This window comes from Chaetura pelagica, unplaced genomic scaffold, assembly GCF_000747805.2.
Source record: "Chaetura pelagica isolate M959 unplaced genomic scaffold, ChaPel_1.0 scaffold72, whole genome shotgun sequence".
NCBI classification, from domain to species: domain Eukaryota; kingdom Metazoa; phylum Chordata; class Aves; order Apodiformes; family Apodidae; genus Chaetura; species Chaetura pelagica.
The window spans coordinates 3,494,040-3,514,939 of NW_009952560.1; the positions used below are offsets into that span (position 1 = coordinate 3,494,040).

The window sequence follows — 20,900 nt, forward strand, 5'->3', positions numbered from 1 at the left end:
CCCGGGGGCGGTGCGGGGGGCACAGGTAGGCCCGGAGGGGGGGGCACAGGTAGGCCCCGCCGGGCCCGGCGCTCTCGGGAGCTCTGACCCGGTTCTGCCGTAACCAGGGAGCAGCTCAGCGGGCAGCGGGGGCCGGGCCAGCCGGGGCTGTGCGGCCTCCCGGGGTGGCAGCTGCCCCACCCGGCTGGGGCCTTGTCCTGTCCCCGTCTGTGTCACCCCTGCCCCGGCTTTGCCACGGACCTGTCTGTACGTAGTCGTGTCTGAGAGACACCAGCGTGGTTTTGAGAAACCCTTTGGTCCGACAAAGTGTGAAAAGCGCGTTTCAGTAAGTGCTGAGGGTGCCCTGGTGCAGGGTTGAGGCAGAGAACAGCCCAGATAAACTGTCCCGCTCTGTGGCACCTGCAGGGACCTCACTGTTCCTCACTGTCTCCTGTTCTCTGTTTTGCTTCCAGCCACCAGGCCAGTGCCCAGGATGGACAGTACCTTGCCAGCAGTTGCAGAACAGCTTTTGAAAGAGATCAAAAAGGCCTTTCAGGAGACATCACATGGTAGGTAAAGAAAAACAGAACCATCCCAGTGGGCCAGCAATACTGGTGCTGTCAGATCTGCAGGGGTGTCAGCTTCCCCTGGCTCCTGTCCTGCAGGCTGGCACAGAAGGGGTGGCCTTCACTTCCAGGACAGACAGACTAAGTTGTTGGGACCACATACCTTTTTTTTTTTTGCAAGCTTTTAAAAGTGGGATATTATAAAAGCCAGTATATTTGGGCTTCTGCATTTTTCTTAGAATTAATCCAGTGGCTGTGAGTGTATATTTAATTGCTGTACCTGGTATCACTTGTCTGGACACGAAGGGGTTTGAAGCACAGGTAATGAGGAGCAGCCCCCTTCTAAAAGTCAGGTCCTTCCAAAAATTAGACCAGGTCAGACACTTGTTTGAGCTTGGGACCTAAGGCAATGCTGCTTGCTTGGAGCTTGGAGTGTAAGTGGTCGCACTTGAGGGATGGTCACTGACACATCTTGTTGTGTCTGTTCTGCTGCTGTTTTCATAAATTCACTGATTTAAAAACTAGAGTTGAAAGGGACGTCGATCACATTTCAAGACTGACCAGCAGAGGGCGAAGAACAACTGTCCTGCTGGTTGAGTGAACCAGCAGTGAAATCTTGGCCAATTCTAGCAGCTAATTAAGAACTGTTACCTTCACTAATCTAGTTCTGTAATCTGTGCTGAAAGGACATTACTGGTTGTGTTTATGGAAGTGTATGTGTTTGGAAGTGCAGGATGGTTCTTCCTAAGGAAAGTGTCTATTTAGGGAATATTTTTAACTACACTAAAACCAACAAAATCAACATTCAGAGAAGTCTGTTTGAGCACCATGTTGGAGTGGGGAGTGAGCAGAGAATTAACATCTGAACTGTCAGAGTGGCCACACCAATTTTTGGTTTACTTGCAGTGTGGCTCCTGTCAGGTTGGAGGAGATGTAAAATTTGCATGGGACTCCTTAAAAGAGCTTTATAAATCCTGAGGTAGATAAGGGGAAAAAAAAAAAAAAAGCCAACATTCCTTTTTCAGGAATAATTCTCCCAGATAGTCCTGAGACAGAGGCTGGGACACAGCTGCAGAAACAAACTGCTCCATCACTTCAGAGAATTAAATTAGAGTTGGAAAAGTCAAACCAACAGTGGAAGTCATAGAAAATATTTCAAATCATTGGAACAAAGGATTTGGAAGTCAAAAGTCCTGATCTTCCAGTGGAATAGAGAGACCTAGTGCACTGTGTCCCTTTAGTGATAACAGAGATCAGATTGGATGGTCAGTGTGAGCTGCAGTGTCTTAGCTACAACAAACACACTCATCTTTTTAAGTGTAATTTTCCATCTTAACAAGCCATTCTAACAAGTGAAGACACAATGTTTCTGGCTGCTGTATGAGGAGCTATAAAGCAGTGGTGCCCTGCAAGGCTGTGCTGGGAAAAGAACAACATTTTCAAAGCTTTGATGCCAGAGTTTTCAACTCATGCCAAGAGAGTTTCAGGGAAACCCATTAATATATTTTTAACCAACATCTTACTCTGCATGGTGAGGCCACATGGCTTTTCTCACATGCTTTATATTTAGAATATTATAAAAATAAGTATATTTGGGCTTTTTAGAATTAATCCCTATGGTTCTGAAGGTATATTTATTTGCTCTACTTGCTAAGTACTTTAGGACTTCCACAGCAGATTGTTATGCTGCTCCTTGTTGTTTTTTGGTGGCCAGATCAGTCCTGGGTGGCCTGGGGGGTATTTTGGGGAGAATTCCCCCCTTCCTCTGATGTTGATGTCTCTCACAGTGGGGAAGTTCAGCACAATCACACTTTGTTTTCCTTTTGTTGCAGTCCCTGATGACCTGCTGCTGGGGTAGGTACCTTTTACTTTAGTTCTTGTCCTGCTAAAGGGCAGTTGATAATCTGCTCCCATCATTCTGCCACTGTGTTTTCCTGTGTTTGACCAGTACCTGTTTCTCACACAGAATTGCTATGTGGTTTTGTTGGTAATGGAAATGAAGGTCCAAAGAGATTATCTCAAGGGTTTTTTCCAGACATTCATGCAATTATGTGTGTATCAGGGAACCTGCTGGGATCACCTGCTTGAATTTGGGTGGATTGAATGTGCAGAAACCCAGAATGTTTGACCTGAGCTCTCAGTCCAGGCTCAGATCTGGAATGAGTTTTCTGTGGGAATGGACTGTGTGTCAGAGTGCTCCATGGTGCTGGAATGCTGCATCCCCACTGTGTCCATATCACTGAGAGCACAGCAGCAGCCTGAGATCCCCCCTCCTGAGGTGTGAAAGGGAGATGTGAGTGTATCATTTTTCTGCACAAGGGGATTGTTAACTTGATGATTAAGGGTTTTCTTCTGTTTAGGATAAGTCATGTCAACTTCATCATCCCTGCATTGACTGAAGCTTGTGAATATTTCAGTCATTCCCAAACAGTTTCCTGGCAGATCCAAGTTTCACAACCTCTGCAGCCCCTACTAGTTGGTGTTGAAGGCAGAGAAAAGGCACAATAAGAAAGGCTTTTCAGATTTGTGTTCTTGCCTGTAATTTAGCCAGTAAAGGAGATCACCAGGAACCCTTCAGGCCTTAATATCTCCGAGTCTAAACTGATTTCACCTAACACTTGTGAACAGTGTGCATCCTGGCTCCCTCTTCTCCCACAGTGGCCCTTGAAGAGTGGGGCTATGTCTGACAAGTCTTGTAACTTCTTGTTTCCTTCTTGTCAGAAAAGAAAAGAGGAGGAAAGAGATTCCCTTGTTAAGTTTAGTAACAGTTGGGTGGTAACTCTTGGCAGGCAGATTTCCATCCATTCCCTGTGACCAGTGTCTCAGAAGTATTCTGATTTCATTTCTAAATCTCTTCCAAATCTCTTGATAGTCACTGAATTTGCTTTGGGCATTTCCCTTTACTTATTTCCTGTTAGACTGATCAAATTATATACATGAAAAAAGAATTCCCAAAATTAGAAAGAGTTACAGAAACTCGTTAAGCTCAGGCCCCTTATAGTCCCAAACCTAATCATTAAGGAATGTCTTATGTGGAGTGTTCCCCCACCCACCTCCTCTCAGTCCTCAGATGAAGCCAATCCTCCTTGCCTTGAGTTTGTGCAACTGAAGTTTTGGTCTTCCTGGAAGAAGTTTTGTCTGCTTGGCTTGTTCTCAATGAGCTTGACTCAGACACATAGGTCAGCCCTGCTGCTGAGACTCCAGGCCTTGGCTCTTTGTGTCTTTCCTGCAGTTGGAAATGTTCCTCTGCTTTCTTCTGTTCTCCTGCTCATGTTTTGTACTATCTTTTCATCACTGCTGATTTTCTTGTTTACTCTTTGTAACTAATCTAGACTACACAGATCTTTCTCAGTGGATAAAAGGCCTGTAAAGTTAACTTAGTTGCCCCTGAGCAATTTGGAACACATTCAGAACAGCTGGATATACAGATCTGGAATAACCTTTAAGCCCAGGAACTGTCTGGACTATAGTCCAGATGTCCATGTCTGACTTATCACACACCCTTGCATGGCATCAGAAAGAGATAAAATCCTTCTCACAGGGATGTGCAGACAGGGAATAGCTGGACCTTCAGGACTCACAGCTCTTTATTTTCCCACTTTCTGGGGTGAGTTTTCCAGCACTGAGCAGAGCAGCAGCCAGACACCAGCAGGTGCCTCCATGGTGCTGCCTCACAGCCCTGGGGCCCAGGGGAGAGCTGTGCAGGGGTAACATTTTACAGGCAGCAAACCTGGCTGAGTTCATTTCTACCCCATCCCAGGCACCCTCAGCTTCATAAACACTGTGCAGTGGTGTGTCCCTGCATCCTGGTGTATCCTGCTTGGAAGGAAAGGAAAGGGAAAGGGTTTTTAGGGAGGGTGGAGTAACATGAGGCATGTGCTGTCCCTGGGTGTTTATCTGGAATAAATTTGCTGTCTCTGAGCCCTGCTGGTAGCTGGATTATGATGTAAAACTGCTGCTATGAGAGGTTCCATGTGTAGTGGAGTGTCTTAAGCATTGCCCTGATAGCCTTTTTAGCTTCCTACTGCTGCAGTTTGGTGGGTAAAGAAAGAATAATTTATACCTGAGTTGTGATTGTGATAGAGGAGATGTGATCACTGCAAAATGACTCATTCATTCTCTAGGTTTTCAACCAGCTTCCCTGCTCCATTTCCTGTTGCTCAAGGAGATGTGCATCATCCTCCTCTCTGCTGGCTCTGAGGATGTGTGGGCCATGACTGGGGGAGGGATTCCAGACCAACTGATCAATAATCTGACCCAGGGCAGCTCATCCAGAACAGCCAGTTAAGGTGTCCCAGAGCACAACCCCCTCTTCCCCGTGGCACTGGCAGGTCCGTCTCTGTGTGCTCATTTACCTGGTGCTGCCCTCACTACCATCCCTGGTGACTCTTACTGTGCTCGTGTGACAGTTTCACAGTTGAATGCAACAAGGGTGATGGGGTGTGTGACACTGCCTGCTGCCTGTCACTGCAGTTGGATCCCTAGCACTCTGCATACCCCAGGATTTCCTTCCTGCATCTTCTCTTTGCCAGCATGTTTTGCTTTTGATGCCAGAGGTGCAGTTTCCCCTGAAGAAGACCTGGTGTATTTAGGGGTGCTGAGCAGAATAAAAAACTTCCATCTTGATGGCCTTGATTCACTGTTTGAGGAATTGATCAAGCTCTGTCTACACAGTTTGTACAGGAGTACTAACAAAAAGGCTGGTCAGATCACTGTGAGGACAACCTGTGTCTCTTGCTTCACCTATACTTCCTTTGCAATCAGCAGGGATCTGTAAAGGGGCTGTCCAGCCAGAAGGGCTGCCCAGAGATAACTCCTCACCTGGTGTCCAAAAAAGCTTCACTGTGACTAAAAAAAAATCACCTCTGTGTCTCTGATGCACTTTGTCTCATTTTAGTTCAGGACAGGAACCACTTCATGTCCTGTTTGTGCAGCAGGCAGCCAGAACAGTGTCACAGTGCTGAGGGAGGAACGCACAAGTTGTCGTGTCCCGTGGAAGAAAAGGTTTTGCAAAATCCCACTCGGATTTAAATATAAGGTGTTTTAAAGAGACGTGGGACTGTTGGGGAACAGCTTGGAAATCTGGAACCAGAGTAGAGGCTATCCTGGAGCACTGAGTCCTGGGATTGTCTCAGAGGGACAGGGCAGGGATTGGTGGTCACTTTGTGACAGTCAGCAAAGCTGAGAGTGACAAGTGTCCTTCATTGCTGGTGGTGTCACTGATGGCGCCATCGCTGGCGCGGTTTTGAGTTACAGTGGGAACCTTTGGCTAACAGGCCTCCTGTACCCCAGAGAGCTAAATCCTATGGGTTGAGGCCAAGCCAGGTGATCTCCTTTTGTGCTGTGACTCACTATAGACACATTCTCTTTCAGGCTGAAGTTCATCTTTGGCCCCACTGCTGTCCCAGCTCTGGATTTGGTGGATCAGCGTTCGGTCACGCGAGTTGTGTCCCCCAGCGGCAGGACTGCCTACCAGGTACCCGGGTCACCCCTTCTGTGTCACTGCCTGAGGGTTTCCAGCTCACATGTCAGCCACTATGTTCCTAACTTGCAGAACATGGGAGGCCACTTGGATAAACACAGAGAGAGTATCAGTGTTTTACAAACCCCTGAGGTGATGCAGGAGTCACAGACTGGAGTTAGAACTGGTGCACTTCCATTTTTTTGTGTCTCGCAGCCAGAGACAATTTCCTACATGTTTGTGGGTGTCGTGGTCAGAAGGAAGTTTTCCAGGGATTGCTAATTTTATTACTTCCATCTTATCCAGCGAAGACAGTTCTTCCTCTGACAAACTGTGCATCCAAGTGTTATCTGCCATCACTGCATTTCTTTCCCTGTTGCACTTCAAAATCCCCGGTGTCCTGAACACCCTTGACCTCTACTTGGCTGTGGGCTCCTTGCTGCCTGGGAGGAAGCAGTGCAGGCCAAATCCGTGGGTTTCATCCTAGCTGACTGGAGCCAAGTGTATAAATCACAGAAACATCTTGATAAAATGGTGTTTTAGGAAGAAGAGCTCACCTTAGCCCTAAAACCCAAGCTTCTCACACAGCTCAGGGTTGGAGATGGAGCTGAGGGTCAACAGGTGAAGAGAGGAGCCCTCGGATTCTGTGAAATATCCTCCCCACAAAGGGCCTTCTCTCCTTCACTGGAGTTGCTGGGATGCTCTGGGGTCATCTAGGGTAGGAGAAGAGCTGGGAGGCCAGGCCTGGCTCATGACAAACGTTTTTCACGTGTTCAGAGCTTGCATTGCTTGATTTGCACATGGAACCTTTATCTCTTCTGGGCCCTTGGAGAGGACATCAGCCCCTCTAGAGAGGCGTGATTCATAACCGTAGAGGGCTCAGGAACAGCCTGTGATTCGAGTTGAGGATATTTGGTAAAGCCTAAGCAGCCCTGCTTCCAGGGCCCTTGGACAGCAGCTAATGAGTGCTGAAAGGCTGTTCCTTTTTTACTGTTGCTTGGCTGAATGTGCCACTGGGCAGAGAATGGTCACATTCTCCTTGCAGAGCTTTGTCAGGCCATGCAGGCTAAGGCAGAGCTTTGCAGGCTGGGTGCACTGAGCACCCTTTTGTGTGAAGGATCAAGGGGACTGCTTGGAGCCTCTGGTGTTCCTAGGGAGCCTAAACGTGTGCTCACATGCTCACAGCTTTTCTGCAGCTTGGTCTTTAGAGGCCTGATGTGTATCTCTTGGATGCAGGAAGACAGCAGACACTGAGGAGGTCAAAGAGGTGTGATGAGAGGGTTTTTGTGTGCTGGGTGCTGCCCTGACACCCTGCTCTGGTCTGGGCATGGTTGTTGCTGAATGGTGCTGCCTCAAACTGTGTGCAAGGAAGGCACTCCTCCCTACAGCCCACCCGTCCATACAGCCCACCCCTCCTCACTGCCCAGCCCTCTCCCCACTGAAGTGAGGGGCCAAAAATCCCTGCTGGAGGCAGCCCTGCAGTCACAGAATGGGAGCTGATGGATTAGTATCTACTGATGGCCCCAGCAGTTGGCTCAAATGGTGCACTTTGGACAAGAGCAATGTCAGAACTGCTCTCCTGCCTCTGCAGGTCGAGGGAGCCACCAGTTCCCTGGGGAGAAGGAGCCCCTGGACAGGTAGGTCAGGGGTGGTCACCAGGAGTTACAGCAGGACAAGCTGATGGGTGTGATGTGAGCAGCCCCTCTGCATCCCCCAAGATCAGTGGCTCTGCCCTCCCAGCTGACAGGCAGCCCCCAGGGACAGTCCCTGCCTGCAGGTGCATCTGTTTCTCAGCAGCATTCCTGGTTAGTGGAGCCTGGTTGCTGAGTAAGGCAAGAGATATTTTCTTTGGGGGTGTGAGGCTGAGCCCGTTGCAAAATTCTGCCTCAGCACAGCTGGCTGAGGGGCAGGAGCAGCTCCCCTGGGGCTGCTGGCTGGAGCAGTGACAGGAACACAATCTGAGGCTGTAGAAACTGAAACATTGAGTGGGACACTGCACTTAGTAGCTGGGCAGTGTGGGCTGGACATATCCCAGCTGTGTGCAGGTCTCCCTCAGCAGAGGAGCATTCCCAGGGCAGTGGGGTGGGGGATCTGTGGCTGCCTGGACACGTGGCACAGTCATTCCTTTCACTTTTTCCCCAAAAAGTCACCTCTGGTGTTTGCACCCAGATGTGGTTGAGCTGGAATGTGAGGTGGTGTTTTCACTTGGAGCTGGATCTGGAGAACTCATTGAGGCCAAGAGGCTGGTCCTATTGTGAAACTTCTTGGAGTTACCTCTAGTCAGAGCTGAGGTGTTGATACCTCGTGGGTTAAGTTCTGCCTGCCTTCCTCATTACCCCACACATCTGAGGTGCTGCTCCAGGGGCTCTGCTCAGACAGGCCCTAGGACTGCAGCCTGGAGTGTAGGGAGCTCTTGCCCTCAGGAGCTGAGGTGGGAGAAGAAAGAGCCCTCAGTTAAGTGAGAGCTGTGATTTGTCATCACTGCCCTTGCTAGTTAATAGAGGAGAAGGATTGATGGGGTATTGAAGGGCTGATAGTACCTCAGAATGTTAATCATCCCAGAAGAGCTTGTGTAACACCTGCCTGGGCTGCAGGCTTGAACCAACCCGTGTAACTCCAGGTCAGGGCTAGGGAAGCCTTGCCTGCTGCAGAGGTGCTGGGTAGTGGCTGATGCTGGAGCTGGGCTGGATTTGGCAGAAGTGTAAAGAGGTGAGCAGGGGGCAGCTGATCTGTTAGCTCTGCCTGGGCTGCAGGAGTGCTGGGGGCTGTGGGAGAGAAGCCAGGGGAGAGGCAGAGCTTCAGCCCTCCTGCCAACTGTCACTGACATTGCTCACATCCTGCACTTTGATTGGATTCTTCTTTTTGATGTCTTTTTAAATTAATTTCCTAGAACTGTATGGCAGCCCACCAGGCAGGAAGGGTTACAGACAGGATGCAGTGGAGGGTTTGAGCATCAGGTCCTGGCACAGGCTCTATGCTGGTGGCAGCAGTAGCTGCTACAGTTGGCCCTCCTGGATCCCCATGCTGGCAGAGACACCACCAAGGTGATTTTTTTCCTCCCTGTGCCACCAGCAAGGGCTTGGAGATGAGGGCAGGGGAAGGAAATCTTATAGCATCTCAGGGCCAAGAGAGCACCCCAGTGCCTGGCCAGAAACAGAGGCACCTTTTTCTTTTGGTCTTTGGATTTTAGGCTCTGCCTTATTAGGCAGAAGCTGCATTCTTGCCATCTAGGTCAGGATGGGGGAGCACTAAACTCAGCCCAAATCTGGCAGTGTCTGTGTTTTCCTCCCCCCTCCTCAAACGCAAACAGTTCTGAAGGCACCACTGGAATACTTGGTCTTGGAAAAAACAATCAAAGAGATTAGAGGAAAACAAACTTATCACAAGTGAAACAAACTCAGCCTGGAGTACAAGGAGGGCCCGGGGTAAAAGCCAGACTGGAAAATGAATTGTTTACCCTGAAATGGGAATGGGAGTTGTATCTTGAATCTGCTGGGAATAAGGGGATTGTGAGGCACAGGTGCTTCTGTGGGAGAGTTTAACTTGTGGACATTACCTGTTGGGCAAGGGGTGCAGAGAGAGCTCCAGGGGACAGGGGAAGGCTCCTCTTGCAAGTGCAGCTCTGGATGGGGAGGGACTGTTCCTCTGGAGGGACTGAGCAGTGCCAGGGAGCAGCAGAGCTCCAGTCTTTTCACTTCTTCCTGTTTATCTTTGGATTTAGGTGTATGTGTGCCAAAAATCCAACCAGAATCCAAAACCTGGTATGGGAGAGGAGTGTGATGTGCTGTGAGAGCCCAGGGGCTTGTGTGCAGAGGGTAGTGCTGGTGGTGACCCCCATGTAGATCCCTACCTTTAAATTTGCAAGTGTGTTCTGCTCCTGCAAACCCTTCCCTTGCACTAGGAGAGCTGTTGGCTCTTAAAGTAGCTCTCTAGAAGCTATTTTCCAGTCTTGAAGAAACTTGAAGTGTGTAGACCATCAGAAAGCTGAGGACCTGCACACTTGATGGGTCACTGCAGTGTTTGGGGACACGTATTGTGACACTGTCCCACCCAGGCTAGGGGTGAGAGCAATTACAAGTGAACTCTGCCTCCCACCTCCCTGCTGCCTTTTTTTCAGGTCCTTGGGAGCTCAGGCAAACTCTACACCTGCTACAGCTCCTGCCACTTCTGCACGTGTCCTGCTTTTGGTTTTACTGTGCTGCAGAAGAGCGAGAGCCTTCTGGTAAGTTCTCTGCCTTGACCTGGGACAGGGAGCAGGGAGGAACCTGAGCAGCCTGGAGTGTTGAGTTGGCCACACAGGCTGTGCCTGACCCACTGCACAAGCTGGTCTCTGGGAACCACCATGTTTGGGTGGGATGAGGCCTTACCAGGGCTCGGGAGGGATCTTGTTCATTAATAACCCTTGGTCTCTTGGAACAAAGACCATTGCCAGCCCTGGGACTGCCACATGGAATCTGGCTGAAGAAGTGGTGCAGGTCACCTTGGGTGAGGAAGGGCTCAGGGTAAACAGTTGGTCTGCTGTTGTGGAGGGTGGCACCAGGAGCCAGTAACACTTTGCTGTGTGTCAGATCCTGGTCATTATCCTGATGGCAGGACTGACCTGGGGGAATTGAGCACCAGCCTGTGCCAGGGCTTGGTGTATCAAGAGGGAACCATGTTCCTGGGAGGGTGAGAGCTTCATCAGCCCCATCCTGGCCTGGATGGATTTTTGTAGCTCCTAGATAGAGCATGACATTCCTGCCTTGCTCCTGCTGGTGACTTGGCTGCTCTATTCTTTGCAGTGCAAACATATACTTGCTGTCTACCTCAGTCAGGCCATGGGAGCCTGCCAGGAACTGCCTGTCTCTGAGGAGCAGCTCACAAGCATCTTACTGGCTGATGAAGAGGATGAAGGGTGAAGGACTCTGGGATCACATGCAGATGTGTTTTCTGTGCACCCTCCCAGCTGTGTCGCTGGCACTTTTCATATCTACAAGGATGTCAGGAGTTCCCTGTGGCTGGTAGGTTTCTCCCAAGCGTGACATTAATTAGCAGCCTTGCAGTGATGGATTAATTCATAAATGTTAAGCCCATGTTGACTTCAGTTTCATTTATTTAGGCTGCTCCTGGGATTGCTGAACATGTTTGAACTGATTTGTAATGTTGTGGCTTCCAGTGCCTGCATGGCCCTGGGGGGTGGGCTCTGGCAGAGTGATGTGGCCATGGCTCTTGGATCCTTGTGGCTGCTCAGGGGGGTGTATGATTCATCACTGGCAAATCTGTACCAGGGACTGGGGCAGGAGCCCCTCAGCACCTAGAGGGGTCTGTGCTGCTGCTGTGCTGTGATGCAGGAGCTTTGGGAGCATCACCCTGGTTGTGCACTCTTAAATTGACCTGTGTCAGACATGTTGACCACCTCTTGGTGGCAGGCAGGGCAAGACTGTCCTCATCAGACAGGGAAAGGAAACTGCTGCTGTCCCATCCCACACACCAGCCCCTCAGCTGGGAACCAGCCCCTTCCAGCTCTGAGTCCCTGCCCGTGCTCTGAGCTTGGGCTCCTCCAGGACACACTGTGGGAAAGAAGGACACGGGCTGAGCCAAGTTGTGTAGGTGGTAATTGAAGCATTTCTGTATGTAAATAACAGTGACTGAAAATACAAAATCTGAGCAACATGAGGAAAACACACCCATCCTATGTTCATCAGAGCAGTAATGAGTGACAGCTGATCAGCTACAGCTGCACAAAGTTCCTCTGCCATTTTAACTTCACATTTTTATAGAAACCTTCAGAGCTTGTTTTTTTGAGGGGGGCCAGGGAAGGGGGGGTCTTATTTTTGCCTTCAAATGACTGTGTCTCACAGCCACAAAGGCACTAAAAGTGCCTGAAGACCATGGTGACCTGGGCCATAGTTAATACTGGTTAACAGCCTGACAGCACAGTCTGACCAAGGACACACCATGTCTGTCTGTGGGGATCCTGGCTCCTGAGAAGCAGGTGAGGGGTGGCAGCAGTGGCTCCAGCCTGCTCAGTGCTCAACACCCTGGTCGTGCTGCCCACAGTTTGGTTCGTTTTCAGCCAGCAGGAGGGGAGAGATGACATTCTTTGTTGTAAGGATAAATGTGGCTTGGAACCACTTTGCAGCACTGCCAGACGCACAGGTGAAACTCTGGTTGTTTCCAGCCCTGCTGGACCTGAGGAACAGAGCCAAAGATAATCCAGAAGGGAAGGAATGAAAGGAGGAGAAAGTCAAGCCCTGCCCACATGGCAGGACGTGGCTACATGTGTCAGCTGGACCACGACCAAGGCAGATGCAGCAAAGCTGAATGGGAGCTGTTAAAAAGGAGAAACTGTTGGGTCAGTAGCTTTGACTGTCAAGATTCTTCTTGGAAATGCCGGTACCTGTGACACTGAGCTGGAGCTAAATTTGGACATTGCACAAACATGTACAGACCCATTCAGAGTTAACTGGTGATTCACCAAAGTTTGGGGCTGGTTCTTAGGGCTGAGCTGCATGGTCATGAAACTCACCCCTCCTGACCTGTCCCCTGCCCACATGGTGGGCCCTAAGTCAGACTTGCAGGTCACTCCAGCCAGCACAGCAGATGTTGCAGGAACAGGATTTACTTCAGATCAGCTTTTCAGCTGATTTTACACCATATTTATCATTATATAGGCCAGAGAAATGAAACTGTTGGGGTCTTACATTAGCCCCTTCTAGTGCAATGCAGTTAAAAAAAATAGCTGATTTCTATAGGATTCAAGTAAAAATGATCAGGGACAAACTGCTCCAGGCATCTCAGTCTGTCCACTGGACACGTCCTTCAGCAACAAGCTGTGTTCAACCTTCCCTGCCTTCCACTTGGCTCCAAAAGTCCTGCTCCCCAGCTCTCCCTCCCTGCCTGGGCACCACAGAAAGTCAGGCTGCAAGTCAAGGCTTTCTAGCTTCTCAAGCAAAGTTGGTCCCTTCCAGTCTCTTTTGCTAGTGATGCAGGTCAGGACTAAAAAAAAAACCTAAAAATCACTATTAGGGAAAAAAAAAAAAAGCACTCACAGCTTCTGGGGTTACTGGGCTACACAAGCTTTAGGAATCCAGCTCTCAGAGCTAAAACCTGCCCTCTGGGAGCACTGCAGGGCTGCCAGGTGTGGGCTTGGGAGCAAAAGCCTAAGTGCAGGGATCATGTCACCAAGGCAGTGTTTGCACCAACCTCAGATCAGCTGAGCCCATCAGGGCACTTCTGGAAGTCAGGAACCAGATTTGAACTCAAACCTGAAGCCCTGGTCTGCACAATCCTCTAGTCCAGAGTGACTTCAAGGCAGGAAAACTGCCCTTCTCAAACTTCAGTCCCTTTTCTCAAATTCTGCTCTTTCAGTAACTAGGGCTTCCATGCTGGGGCCAAAAATAGCTGGCCAGTTCTGAGCTTGTTTTCACATCAACATAGTCACGTCCCTCAGAGCCTGGAACACAGATTCAGTTTCACACCAGCAACTGGGCTGAGACTTTTTCCCATCAGAGAATACTCACTGCATCAAACAATTGATGGAATAATTAGGGTATTACCAAAGTGCTGTCAAGTATGGACTTAAAGAACAACTCAAAAACAGACACAAAATTATTACTCCTAAACGAATCATAATATTAAAAAATAATAATTATATAATAATAATAATAATTAAAATAAAAAGATCCTAGGAGTTGTCATGAGCAGCACAATGGGGGAAACACCCCCAGCAGGTGGGTCTTCCACAGTCAGTGTCTGACCAGGAAAGGAAATACAACAGGATCACCAGCACTCACACAACCTGGGTGAGCAGCTGAGGGTGCACTGCCCCCACCCCCACCCCCCCTCAGGTTATTCCTCTACGAGGCACTATGTTAATTACAAAAATTAAAATTAAAAAAATACAGCTGCATGGCTGCATAGTGGTCATCTCTGAGCAGCCCCCGGGGAGGTCACCAGAACTGGTCACGTAGGCACAGGGCAGGGTCTTGTCAGGGACAGATGCAAAGTCCTGGGAGCAGGAGGTGCCCGGTCATATGGTCACCGAGGCAGTGGGACAGCTAATGTTGGTGACAGTCAGGTGGTGGTTGTTGTCAGTGGTGCACTTGGGGAGGTCATCTGACTTACACAGGATCTTGGAAATGATCTTGCGGAAGGTGCAGCGGAAGTCCCTGATCCTGTAGGCGTAGATGATGGGGTTGATGACAGAGTTGGCATGGGAGAGGATGATGGCCACATACATCACCCACTCAGGCTTGGATTTGGAGAACTCCTCGTGGAAGTGAGTGATGCAGTTCAAGATGTGCAGGGGCAGCCAACAGAAGGCAAAAAGTCCTACAATGATGGCCAGAGACTTGGCTGCATGGACCTCCTTCTGCAGCGTGGTCCTGGAGTTGCCCATCAGCTCGATCTGGTGCAGCTGCTTGCAGGCAACCATGAATATCTTGATGTAGATTCCCAGCATGATGAGGAGTGGAAGCAGCACACAGCCAAAGAAGTTGAAGTACACCATGTAGCTCATAGTTACCACGTTCTCAAAGAGGCATGAGACGAAGCAGCCATGGTGCTCTGTCCCAGTGTCCACCCCTGTCTCGTTGGTGGCATTGGGACAACCACTCATGGCTTTATTCCAGCCCATAAGTGGAGTCAGTCCAATGCCAAAGGACAGGAGCCACAGCACAGCAATGAGGCCTCTTGCCCGCTTGCCCGTCACCAGACTGTTGTACCTACAGCATCAAGAACAAAACCAAGATAGAGCAATCATAGAATTGAGCACACATGACTTCCCTGCAGTCAAAGTCATCAGCATTTTGGGTAATGCCACAAAAGCCCCACCCATATCCACACAAGTTCCCTCACCTCTGTGATCACCAGAGGGGTAAAAAAGTCTCACCTGTGCTCTACACCCACACAAAGTGATTTGAGGAGGTGACTCACTTACTATTCCTGAGAGGTGCCCAGCACTGCCCCTGCCCACAAACATCCTTCAGTAAGACTTGCAGGCATGAAAAAGGCTTCATCACTGCATGAGCCACGGGGAGGGCAAGAACAGGGGGCAACCACCAACTTGCTCTCTTGCTCTCAGCATCCATTACTGAGCACGCCAGGGCAGGTTGCGGAGCTACAGGAACTTCTGGGCTGACCTATAGGGCTGAGATGCTGCTGCCTGTCAGTTCCACACCATGATGGGCAGGTAAAGACTCCACCAGCACCACCACACGCTTACAGCCTTTATACCACAGCCAACTTGCTTCACCTTATGCCTGCAGCAGTGCTGGCTTTCACTGGAGCTTGCAGCAGTCCCCTCTGGCTGTCCCTTCCTGTGCTGCCTCGGACACTAAGGTGGGAACTACACGTGTGGAAACCAGGGAGTCTCCCAGTTTCCCAAATAGCACAATTCCTGCCTCACACATGCCAGGCTGCCCACCTGAGCTGCTTGTGGCTGGAGAACAAACGCTCTGAAAGACTTTTCTGAGCCAGCATCTGAAAGCAACTGCTCGTGCTGGATTGCTCAGGAGTGACAGGTGCCCTGGGGCTTGTGGCTCCGTTCAGAGCCTGACACCCAGGTGTGGAGCTGGGAGCCAAGGACACTGGGCTCCCCTTAGTTGATGTCCCTGCTTTGTGCCTCCTCCATCAGTGCTGACATGGGCACCTTTGCTTAGTGCCCAGGGCTGCTGTCAGCCCCTGCTGCTGGTTCTGCAGCACACCATGGAGAAGTCCTGAAGCTACAGACAGACTCAGACCTGCAGCTGCTGAAGGTGGGGTTAAACCACAGAGCCATGCGTAGCTGCTGCTGTCAGATGATGCTTGTGCTCTGCTCACCCACCATAACTGATTGAAAAGATCCAGATATTTAAATAAACACGTTCCTTGGGCACCTGCTGCTCTCACAGTTCCAAGGAAGCTCTGTGCTGGCCCAGGGGCACTGAGGGGTGCAGAGCCATGGGTGCCTTCATGGCCAGGAAAAGAATGGTGCCCCTCCAGCCCCCATATGTTCAGAGACACAAACAGGGCTGCAACCTTAAGCAGCAACAGTCAAGCTTGTTGGGATGCAACCAGAGCAGATGCCAATATCAAAGCACCAGTGGGATGGCTCTTTGGAAATAGGAAGATCTCAGTGACTGCCAGAAAGTCGTCATAAGAAACCCACCACTGTCCTGTCCACAGCCCATGTCTGCTGGCTGACACACAGCCCCCCCTTCCCACACCCTTCTCCCAGGGCTTGTTTACTCTGGCTTGGCTGCTCTGCTCCTCCTTTCCTAAGAACGTTTGTTCTGATTTTCTTCCGGCCCAAGAGGCAGGGGAGGGTTTGATTCCCACAGCCCCGCAGCTGTGCTGTGAATCACGCTGCGCTCGCCTCCGGGCCAGCCCAGTGTCCCTCTCCTGCAGGCTGCAAAGGCAGGAGGGGTCCTGCCAGCACCAACTGGGTGGCAGAAAGGGCTGGGGGGAGACCTGAGCTCCTGCACGGCCACTGTGAGCGGGGCTCCCTCTGAGCAAGGCCCCAGAGGATGTGGGAGCAGCAGCTGCATCCAGGTGATGCTGAGCTGGGAACGGACTCCATGGGGTGTCTAAAGGGCAGGTCCAGCCACTGAGGGGTTTCTGATGCACTTTTCTCTTATTATTACTAAGTCACTGCTTCAGAAGATGAGAAATTAGCAGTGAGGCCAAGCCTACTGCTTTCAAAACCCAGTATTATGTTTTCAGGAGCTGGAACTGGTCTGGGGTTGTGGGGCCTGAAAACATGAAGATTTGATTCAGAGCAAGTTCCCAGAAATCTGATCTCTTGGCAAGGTCTGAGCCTTGAGCTACAACATTGGCTGAACTTAGTCAGTGCTGTAGGAGCACCAAGAGCTGCTGCTGACCTACAGCTCTGCACGTGGGAGGAGAAGACCATGGCTGCTTGGCTTGTGCTAGTCACACTTAGTCCATCACTTCAGTTGAATTTCTGCTGCCTCGTCATGTCACAGCCCAGCCCAAAAAAAACACTGTAGTGAGACTGCAAAATGCAGCAGGGACCACTGCTCAGGAAGAAAAACTGAAGGGTCAAGAGCTTTGTGCTCTGAACCAGGCTGTGGGCAGGAGCAACAGGAAAAGCCACCAAGCTCAGTGTGCCCTGAGTGGTCCCCGCACCACTCCAGGCTGCAGGCAGTGGTTGCTGCCTCTTGCTGTAAACATAAGGCCCCAAATAAGGCTTCTTCCATCTGCTCTGCTCCTGAACTCCTCTGCAAAGAGAAGGCTCAGCTTGAAGGTTTACAAAACCAGTTAAGTGCCTGTAATGGTGGCCTGTTTATGAAAGTGCTGCTCACTCTTCCCCAGCACACACAGCAGAGCTGCAGGCAGGAGCATGGCTGGGGGGCCTCTGGGAGGAGGAGGAGAGGGAAAACCATGGGGTGCTCTGGGTTTGGAAGAGACAGAGCAATGGAGAGGGCTGCAGGCCTGTCAAAGCAGGGAAGAAATGGTTCTCATTATCAATTATAATTAATATTACCTTATTAATTACAACCTTATTAATGCCTATAAGTAGCTAAAGGGTGGGCGCAAGGAGGATGGAGCCAGACTCTTCTCAGCAGTTCCCAGTGATGGGACAAGGGGCAATGGGCACAAGCTGGAACATGGGAAGTTTCCTTTAAATATGAGGAAAAACTTCACTATGAGGGTGACAAAGCCCTGGGAGAAGCTGCCCAGGGAGGCTGAGGAGTCCCTGTCTCTGGAGATACTCAAAACCCACCTGGATGCAGTCCTGCTTTAGCAGAGTAGTTGGACTAGATGATCTCTAGAGGTCCCTCCCAACTCTTGACAATTCTGTGATTCTGTAGAAGTGGAGATAGTTCTTCACAGTGACCAACTCCTCACATTAGCTCCTTGTTTTCACAGGGATGTGCTGCAAACTCCTCCCAATATGTCTGCTCTCAGTGGATTGATCCCAGGTACCAATGATGATCACTGTGACTATGGAGAAGGGTCCCAGTTGGTTGCTGAGCCAAGAGAAAACTGGGGATGGTTCATTCATTACCTTGTTATTACCTCAATACACCTGTTGGGTAGGACACTGTCTTAAGTGAACAGATGTTCACTGTTCACTTAGATGTTCACTGTTAAGAATCAGGTGATAAAGAAGAGCCTGACTGACCAGCCCAAGGCACCAAGTCTCATGGGTGAGGGGCAGCACAGGGCTGCAGCCCCCAACACAAACCACCACCAAGAAAAACAGGAAAGGGCTGGGCCAGCTGACACTCAAGTCTTCTCCTAAGCTCCACAGAACATGACCAGAGAGCAAGGAATCAACAGATTTTCACAGCTCTGAATGCCCCAGCAAACCCCTCCTTCATTCTCTTTTAGGCTTAATATTATTAGGCAAAAAAAATATTAAAGTAAATTTACTCATCTAAGTCTGCTCAATTAATGTGTAACAAATATTGAATCTTCTCTGTGTTTCTGCCCAGAGGCATCAAATGTTGCTTTAATGTAAATAACAGCTGAATATTTTAAAATGATTTATTGAGATGAAATAACCTGGCAATGCATTAGTTCCTATGACATGGCCAAGCAAAGCCTCTTTACTGGTGTAATCATCATCAAGCAGCTAATTTTCTCAGCTCCCACCCAGTGTCCCTGCAGAGGACAGGCTGCAGGAACCCTGATGCCACCACGGAGTGATGCTCTGCTGACACACAACTCTGGGTCTGCCACCAGGGTCCCAGTCACACAGCCTGGAGTGCAGTGGGTCAAGTATTTTTAAGGCAAGTTCAGCTGCTTTTCCAGCATGGACCTGACCATGTTACCACACACAAATGCCAGGCTGGTCTGTACCTGCTGTGCTGACACCAAAACCGAATGGGGGACAAGGCAGCTCTTCCCAGCCACTGCACCATGGAGAGAGCAACCACCCCAGTCAGTGCTGCTTGGAGATGTCTCCCAAGCTGGCCCACAGCTGGAGATGATGCCCTTCACCCAGCAGACATCATTGTGTCCTGTGGCTCCTCCACTTCACTGGTAGCTCAGCAAGGTCCACAGCTTTTCCAGAAGAGCATCAACCACCAAGTTATCCGTTAGCACAGGGCACGGGAAGGTGCTCTGTGTTCTCCAGGCTCTGTGCCTCTGCTTGGTAGGATGGGCAGGCAGGTTTGTTTGTTTGTTTCTTTTCCAAAGGATCTCACTGCATTTCTACTGCTCTTTACTAGAGCTGGATGCCAGCCAGACACCCGGGCAGGCACTGCTGAGCAGGGCTGGAGTGGAGCAGGATGCACTGCCAGCCTGCAGCCAGCTCAGCCTCTCCCGGGCAGTTTGGCTCCCAACTGGCAGGAACTGAGTCATGTCCTGCACGTACCTGGCATCTCCCCACCAACCCCTGCAGTGACCCAAGATCATCCAAGCTGAGGGTGCTGCCCCTGAGCTCCCACCCATCAAGGAGACTGCACAAGAGCCACAGCATAATTCAGCATTTGGGGAGATGAGACTTGGGGCAGAAAAGAGCAAGAGCGTGGAAGAAACAGCCTGGAAGGGGCTGTTATTCCCACACTGTGTCTCAGAGAGCAGGAACAGAGGAGAATCCCTCACCACTCCCGAGCAGCCCGGAATGATGAACCGGTCAAACTGTTGTGGTGCCACACCTGCTCTGCTGGTGCTTGGTGGACTCTGGGGATGGCCCTGACCATGATGCTGGCCTGGGCCCTGGCTAATTAATTACTGGGTAAATAAACCCGAGGTTAGCAAAGACCAAGGCCAATAGCAAAGAGTTTGTTTTACTGAACATTTGAGATGTGTTGCTGAACAAAAGGCTGATCTGCAAGCTGAGAAACTGCGTCAGCACTTGCCACCATGTGCTCCTCAGGGCTGTGGTGCAGGGTCTGCTGGGCTGGGCACCACTCAACCACACAGGCCTTGTCCTGCCCAGGGGCTGGCAGGAGTTGACCCCTTTGACTGTCACCTGCAGAGTGGCACAACCCTCTTACATTGCTCACCACAGCAGCCCTGTTCCCAAAGCCCTTTCCTACCCCTCTGCTTCTGGGACACTGCTGGAGACACAAAAACAAGCTCCACCACTTCTTCCATGGTCTGAAGACTCAGCAAATGCCCTGTGTGTGGGTTCACTGCTGTCCCCTGTCCTTGCTGGATGCCAAGTACAATCCCTGAGGCTGGCAAAGATGTAGCTTCTGACAACAAAAAGATGTTGTGAGCAATCCAGCCCCTCTCGGCCAGGCTTGGTCTCACCACCAGCCTGCCCACAGCCACGGGGTGTTCACACACCTCTGGACACTGCACACTGAAGTTCCAGCATTAACTTTTTCATCAGGAAAATTTTCTCTCCTAACAGAGTCTTGCCTAGTCCAAGCAGGGACCACATATGTCTCTGCAACCTTAACTGGGAAGAGTCCATGCCCGGGCTGCAGGGAGGTGAGTTAGCAGAGCTCAGAGTGTGCAGGTGCTCTGATACAAACCAGCAGTGATCACTGTACGTGTTTCTATTTTAAGCCTGAAGGAAAACACACAGACACCTCCATTCACAAGGGGAGAGCAGTTTGGCTGCCAAGCATTGTATCCCTGTCATCTACTTGCAGCTGGACTTTGCATCTTGCTCCTTTTTTTTTTCCCTTTGGAGCTACAACAGAATGAAATCAGCCCTGTTGCTGCTGCTCAGCTCGTTTCGTGCACGGAATGGAGATCACACACCAGCTGAAACATCCTGGCAGGATATTTTAAACGAATCATAAATTGCACCTCGGGGCGCGGGGTCGGGGGGGGGAGAAAAAATAAAAGCTGTGCTTTTTAACCAGGGAGGAGTTGGCTGTGAGGGTGAGAAATGTGATTAGCCGTGAGGGTGTCAGCCGAGGAAGCGGGACATCTGTGCCTGCCCCGTGTCCAGCGGCAAACAAATCGCTTCCTCCCGCATCTGTCCCTATTGTGCACCGGGGACA

At 50.4% G+C, this 20,900-nt stretch overlaps 2 protein-coding genes across 2 annotated transcripts in view; one reads left to right on the top strand and one right to left on the bottom strand.

The window, feature by feature from the left end:
* Positions 1-465: 465 nt before the first annotated feature.
* Positions 466-10,908, top strand: ZSWIM7 (zinc finger, SWIM-type containing 7). Its single transcript, XM_010009087.1, has 5 exons — positions 466-548; positions 2,378-2,399; positions 5,919-6,021; positions 10,124-10,228; positions 10,788-10,908. Exons 1-5 carry the CDS (start codon positions 473-475, stop codon positions 10,902-10,904), a joined length of 423 nt encoding a protein of 140 aa, XP_010007389.1. The 5' UTR covers positions 466-472; the 3' UTR covers positions 10,905-10,908.
* Positions 10,909-13,637: 2,729 nt separating this feature from the next.
* ADORA2B (adenosine A2b receptor) overlaps positions 13,638-20,900 on the bottom strand; it is a 15,208-nt gene continuing 7,945 nt past the window's right edge. The window contains exon 2 of the mRNA XM_010009088.1: positions 13,638-14,711. Coding sequence (XP_010007390.1) covers positions 14,018-14,711 — 694 coding nt within the window. The 3' untranslated portion in view covers positions 13,638-14,017. The remainder of the gene's footprint in view (positions 14,712-20,900) is intronic.

Coding starts and splice junctions, on each gene's coding strand:
- ZSWIM7 (XM_010009087.1), top strand. CDS start 473: ATGGACAGTACCTTGCCAGCAGTTGCAGAACAGCTTTTGAAAGAGATC. Junction 2,400..5,918: donor CCTGATGACCTGCTGCTGGG/GTAGGTACCTTT, acceptor ATTCTCTTTCAG/GCTGAAGTTCATCTTTGGCC. Junction 6,022..10,123: donor GCGGCAGGACTGCCTACCAG/GTACCCGGGTCA, acceptor CCTTTTTTTCAG/GTCCTTGGGAGCTCAGGCAA.